This window comes from Hyposmocoma kahamanoa, unplaced genomic scaffold, assembly GCF_003589595.1.
Source record: "Hyposmocoma kahamanoa isolate Upper Pololo Valley unplaced genomic scaffold, ASM358959v1 63, whole genome shotgun sequence".
In the NCBI taxonomy this organism is placed as follows: Eukaryota; Metazoa; Arthropoda; class Insecta; order Lepidoptera; family Cosmopterigidae; genus Hyposmocoma; species Hyposmocoma kahamanoa.
Window position 1 is genome coordinate 8,134,665 of NW_020653851.1, and position 6,000 is coordinate 8,140,664.

The following is a 6,000-nucleotide window of genomic DNA, read 5'->3' on the forward strand; positions in this document are numbered from 1 at the left end:
GTCTACATAAGAATTGTGCAAATATTTCTCAAAGTATGTGAATCTTTATGTAGGACGTTGAAACTTTATTTTAAATTTATCAGACGCTGAATAATATGATATTTCAATTGTTAAACTCTACATTTGTTTTATTTATTGAACATACCGTTCGTTACTGCTGGCTGGTCGAGCTCCTGGTATGGTGCGTTCCGCAGCATAAGCACACCCTGTTATCTAAACCAGACCGAGGCCCACCCCACTCGTATTTTATGAATATGTGAACTATTTTTTTTTATAATATCAAGTGACGGAACGAACGAGTCGTGCGCCTGATGATAAGCTACACGCCTGTCCATAACAGTTGCAGTGCCGCTCAGAGCTTTAAATCGCAACGATCTGAGGGGCACTGCCTCTTCGCCTGTCACCCTGAGATATAAGTTGACAAGTTCCATGTGCCTGTAATTGTATCAGCACTCTTACCCTTCAAAACCGGAACGCAGTAATACTAACATTACTGCTTGGCGGCAGAAATAGGTAAGGTGGCGATACTTCCCTGGACGCACTCTTTCAGAACGAGCTCTACTGCTGCTAAACAGTTTTAAATGACGCAGTGTAAATTAGTACTAAATATTTAATTACCTGCCCTTATCATCACATCTGTTCCACCCTAACGTCCGTGAGAACTGCCACGAACTTTAACACGTCTTACTTGAACCCCCTAAATATTAAGTTTAATCATCACACATACTAACAATTTTTTTACTTTATTAATAAACAAACATACTTTTCCTTCTGAACTCTAAATTACGTAACAAAGCAAATAAAAAGTAACACGGGGAAAATCATGACTATGAGGCATTAAATCTCTGTCAATATGGACGCCACGCGCAGTGGTAACACAAGTTGACGCTTGACCCATTGCGCCCGCGCCTGTTTTCATATTACTAATCAATTAAACGCTTAGCTGGTCAGATTTAGAGATAAGAACTTATGCCGTATAGAGAAACGAATAGACCTGACTTTAGGATTAATTCGTGCTATATTGTTTTCATGATTGTAATCATGATTGTATAACAGTTGTTAGGTAGGTACTAAGGTATTTCATAAAAAACAGAAAACGGTCAGGCGTCCATGTGTTTTCGCGTTCACTTAAGTTTATGAAATCCATACATTATCAGACCATTTTCCGGACATATATCGACAAAAACCAGAACGCCTGATCTCCTTCCGTCTATTGACTTTGCGACAGTACCAATTAGTACCAATTTTGGTACTGTAACCTCCTAGAACCACACGATGTCTCTCTAACGCGCAGCTGCCGTGCATATGCCGCATTAAGGGGCATTCACTCCTAGCCGCGATAGTCTTCAGGGGGCCGTTGCTGCTGCCATATAATCTATTCAATAAAGACTTATAAAAATTTACGAATATCGTTAGGGACACCGAGTGTCTCTAGGATGCATGATGGGTTAATAAAATACCTACAGTAATTCCTAGCTCAATGTATCTGGGATAAACTCTTTTTAGACCTCTTAAGTAAACACATAGTTACAGAGGTTTAAAATTTTAATATAATGTATTGCACATGAAACCATAAAGAGTCGTAACTCAAAAATGATGAGATTGAGAAAAAAAAACGACGACGAACGAATTTGAAAATAAAAGAAAAACTAAATGAATGTTATTGCGAATAATGCGAGTATTTTTATTTATAGATATTAATTAGTTGCACACGTAAAAACGAGAATATTTTATTGCTTTCATTCAGTAATTTTTCTTTCAAATTATGTTCTCAATTCCATAATTTTTTATTTACTTCAGTATTTGGTTTCACGTGTGATGTATAGGTACTTAGTGTTTCAAAATAAACACTTGTTCATAAGACAGGAGCAATGTTGTACTTTATATAACAACAAACATAGTTGAAAATTTAAATTGCGTTGCCTTACCAATTGGTTAAACATTTTGTGTAATTACTGCTCTACAAAACTGTCAGCGCTAGATTATGTTAACAACTAGACTGTTCTAGATTTCCGTACAAAATGACTAATTATCGTAGAGGAAAACTCTATACTAGAGTCCTTGTCCCCGTAAATGTAATCAGAAAAGTGTACGATTTGAAATAATCTTATCTATGGAATACGAGGTCTTCATTTGGGCATCGTGTGAAGCTTTGTTGAGTAACGTTTCGCAAAACGCTTCTGCGACAATACCGTGACAACTGGTGAAGACAAATACACGTTATCGTATGAATAATGCCGATTATGTTGGGTAAACACACACGCACGCGTTTGAGTGCATTTTTCACAAAACCTTATCGATTATACAGGATGTATTTATTTTTCATGCTTTTGGGTATCCATAAAAGTCTGCTACGTGATATGAATAAGCATTTAAAGCAAAAAATTATACTAAAATCTTAATTAATAATCAACAAGAGTTGAAAGAACCATAAGGATAAATTCCAAGCTGTATTTCCCGATTTCACAAAAAAATATACAATGGAGCAATATACAGCTTTTAATTTATTACTTTATTAATTTGCTCTCGCGTGTAACCGCGGAATAATTTGTACAGAAATACGAGGCTTAAGTTGCGACATCATTTTTTTAGGGATGCATCGAAACCCTTAAAAGGTTAACAACATTTCAACAACTCGAAATAATTTTCTGTTTTTGTATTTGCCTTACGCAATGACTCTTTCATGTCCGATATGGTGTGTCGCTTTTCAAAGAGCTTCTAAAAACAACGCATGTTTTGACAGCCATTCAAAAACTTGATAAATTAGGTATTCTACTTTAGAAAAATATTTTTAGTGTATTTTTAAAACAACATCCCAATCGCGACGATTTCACTTGTTATAGCTACTAACTAATTCATATTGTGCGTTGTAAATCTGAATAACACGGTTTGAGTGACACGTGACAAATTGGACATGTGATTTCGGCACGTCCTGTGGTTTGGGGGCGGTGGCGGCGGGCGGCGCACGAGTCACCTAGATGTCGCACCTATTGTCCACACTGCCGCTGGGTGAGCCACCACCATTACCTCACACTTTCAATATTGGGTTACGAGAATTTTACTTCAAGGTCCTCTTTAGGAGCAAATAGTGGAGGTATAAATGGAAAGACGGGCAGTTTCGTCAATCAGTCGGAGTCGAGCTCTTCCCAAAATGAATGCGTGCGCTGTTCTTCTGGTGTGCGGTGTCGTGGGTACGTGCGGTGGATTGTGTGGTCGATATTGTGCAACGCTATGACACATTGGACTTATTGATTTATATAACAGTGCATCTACAAGTCAATGAACGCTCGCGTTTATAAATAAGATATTCGCAATTTTCTGCGTTATTGGACGTTGTTTTTAACTAGCAGTAATTAAATAAAGTGTGATTAATGGGCTATTTCTTCTTCTTCAGGTAGCGCAGTGGCCTACTACCCTGAAAGGCAGGCGCCCTATAACATTGGGCCCAATGATCCTTACTCTGTCGTAGTAGGTTCTAATTTTATCCCCGAGCCCTCTCAACGTCTCTTCTGGGGTAACGGAGGGTCTAACCAGGTCGGTGGTACAGGATTATGGGCGACGCTGACCAACAAGTTTCCTTTCCTAGGGCAGATGTTTGGTAGATTAGAACAACTGCCAGCTGAATACGGTGCTCCACAAGTGTCAACTCAATACGGAGTACCAACAAGATTCCAGCCTCAATATTACCCACAAACTTATCAAGCCCAACAATATCAGCAGCAGCCGCAAGTTTACCGCCAACAGCAAGTGTACCAACCACCCCAAGTGTACCAGCAGTCAATTTCTCAATTCCGACAGTCCTTCCCTGGTCGCGACGTAGGGTTCACCGACGACGCGATTATAGTGACTCCTCCTCAAGTGCCAATTATCCCGCCGCAACCTGCACCAATACCTCAACCCGCACCAGTGCCGCAGCCCGTACCATCTCCGTCTCCCGGCGGCGGCGGTTATACCTACAACAAGCCTCAGTACAGACTAGAGCTTCCTCATAAGTAAGGAGGTAGTCAAAGTTAATTGCCATTTGCCAGTCAATACCTATGATAAGTTAGAAAATAAGAATTTTTCTGGACTTGCTTTGTACTTTCCAACCGTCGTATCTCATATTGGTAGCTACGAAGTTGATTAATTCGTTTTTGTAGGCATTTAATAATTTCGAAAAAATGTAATGATTAGTTCAGTTGATAAATTTCCTCAATTAAATACTGTCAACTAAATTCATTTGTTATTAAAAAATATTTTGCAAGTCAATTATTATTTTTTAATTCGGTTGTACGGGTTACTAACATATTTAGTTTAAAGACAACTAAACTAAGGTTTACTTCTAGAAGTCTTTCTTACCAGTTTTTTTTTGTAACATCGCTTAATAGAGTTGTAATCAAATGACTGTGAAAAACCAAAACCTTTATTAATAAACTGAATTTGCTTTCGCGTACTGTTTTCTTATTTTTAAATCTCGTGAAACTAATGGAAAATACACAAATTAATCTAAAGATATGACACACACCGCATTTTGAATAATATAAGAGAAACATTGCTATCAAACCTGAAAGACACAAAACCTTCTTGTAGTTCACGGAACCTTCTTAGAATTAAGTACTGAATACTTTTATTATATATATACCTTTATATAATAATATCCGCGGTTAACAGTGAAAAAGTAAGTTGATAGTCGAAAATATTTGTACATTTCAAAACTTCGTTTCCCACAATGTACTAATTAATAATAATAAATAATAAATCATTTATATCGACCAACATGGATCAAACATAAAAAAATTTAATACAATTAAATTCAAAAACAAAATAAATTTTTTTTTTGGTTCCGCCTGACCTCAATTCCGTTGACTTTGAGTACCAGAGCAACGGAATCGGAGCACTACAGAAAACACCCAGACAAGAACCAATTTAGAAAAATTGGTTTCCCAAATTGGTCCTACTGTGAATCGAACCCAAGACTTTCTCACAATGCAAACCGGTTGGTTACCGAAGTCGTCATATAGTCAATAATTTAGGTTAAACAATTTTGTAATGATAATTTTTAAATTATATGTGTAGAAAGTTATTCAAAGTAGCAAAAATGCCAATTCAATTTTGTCGATTGTGTATTCTTGGCACTTATCTCAAGATAAACTAGTGTGCATAATTATAGTTGTTATTTTTTATGATGTACGTCTAATGTCCCGCTGAAGCGTAAGTATCGTAGTATCCTTGTCCCGAAGGGTCGAGACGCACTGAAGATCCAGCCGAAATAGATCTTGCATCGAGGACGGGCCCACTCATGCTACGTGTTATCCCAGGGCTGAAAAATTGCAAAACATTGATTTTGATATCAATTTTTTATTTATTCGAATTTTAATCGATAAGCACAGAACATTTAAAAATAACAAGCATGAAATATTTCTTTTTTTTTTCATTATGCATTCATGTTTTAGTCTGCTATGCAAAGGTCCCGAGTTCGAATCCCGAGTCGAGAGGAATATTTATATGGCCTACATTTATTTCTGTCGTGAGTTTGGGTGTCATTTGTGGTTGTCTATGTGTGTGTCCATGACACCTGTGACGCTGTGTCTAGTGTTCATGAAAAGAATGACGACCTCCGTGGTTGAGTAGCTTGCACACCGGTTTTCATGATGTCGCTATCTCTGAGGTCCCAGGTTCGATCCCTGGCTGGGCCAATGTAGAAAAACGAACTTTTCCATATCTTCGGTGTATTGTAGAAAGGGCGAAAGCGTCATTTCGGAAAATTTTTGAGGAGATCATGTTTCAGTTTTTCACAACTGTTTTAAAGCATTTACGTCCTGTTTTAATTCAATTCTAAAATTTGAACTTAAATAAAACCAAAATTGTTTTTTAAAACAGGATGTAAATCAGTGCCTCCACTGAAAATCAGCATAAGACGTTAAGAAGAGTAATGCGCTTTTGTTTTTATGGCACCATTGGCTTTAGCGTGTCCGATTACATTACATATTAAAAGGACATATCTCTGGCAGTCTCCTCCTG

The 6,000-nt window shown here is 37.4% G+C and overlaps 2 protein-coding genes across 2 annotated transcripts in view; one reads left to right on the top strand and one right to left on the bottom strand.

Annotated features, from left to right (window-relative positions):
• Positions 1–3,050: 3,050 nt before the first annotated feature.
• Positions 3,051–4,306, top strand: LOC113230435. Its single transcript, XM_026464368.1, has 2 exons — positions 3,051–3,191; positions 3,395–4,306. Exons 1-2 carry the CDS (start codon positions 3,101–3,103, stop codon positions 3,994–3,996), a joined length of 693 nt encoding a protein of 230 aa, XP_026320153.1. The 5' UTR covers positions 3,051–3,100; the 3' UTR covers positions 3,997–4,306.
• A 715-nt stretch (positions 4,307–5,021) lies between these two features.
• Positions 5,022–6,000, bottom strand: part of LOC113230337 — a 12,703-nt gene continuing 11,724 nt past the window's right edge. The window contains exon 4 of the mRNA XM_026464230.1: positions 5,022–5,299. Within this exon, the coding sequence (XP_026320015.1) occupies positions 5,173–5,299 (127 nt within the window). The 3' untranslated portion in view covers positions 5,022–5,172. The remainder of the gene's footprint in view (positions 5,300–6,000) is intronic.

Bases quoted from the DNA above. Each gene is read 5' to 3' on its own strand.
- LOC113230435 (XM_026464368.1), top strand. From the start codon at position 3,101: ATGGAAAGACGGGCAGTTTCGTCAATCAGTCGGAGTCGAGCTCTTCCC. The intron at 3,192-3,394 runs GTACGTGCGGTG...CTTCTTCTTCAG, and splicing joins TCTGGTGTGCGGTGTCGTGG to GTAGCGCAGTGGCCTACTAC.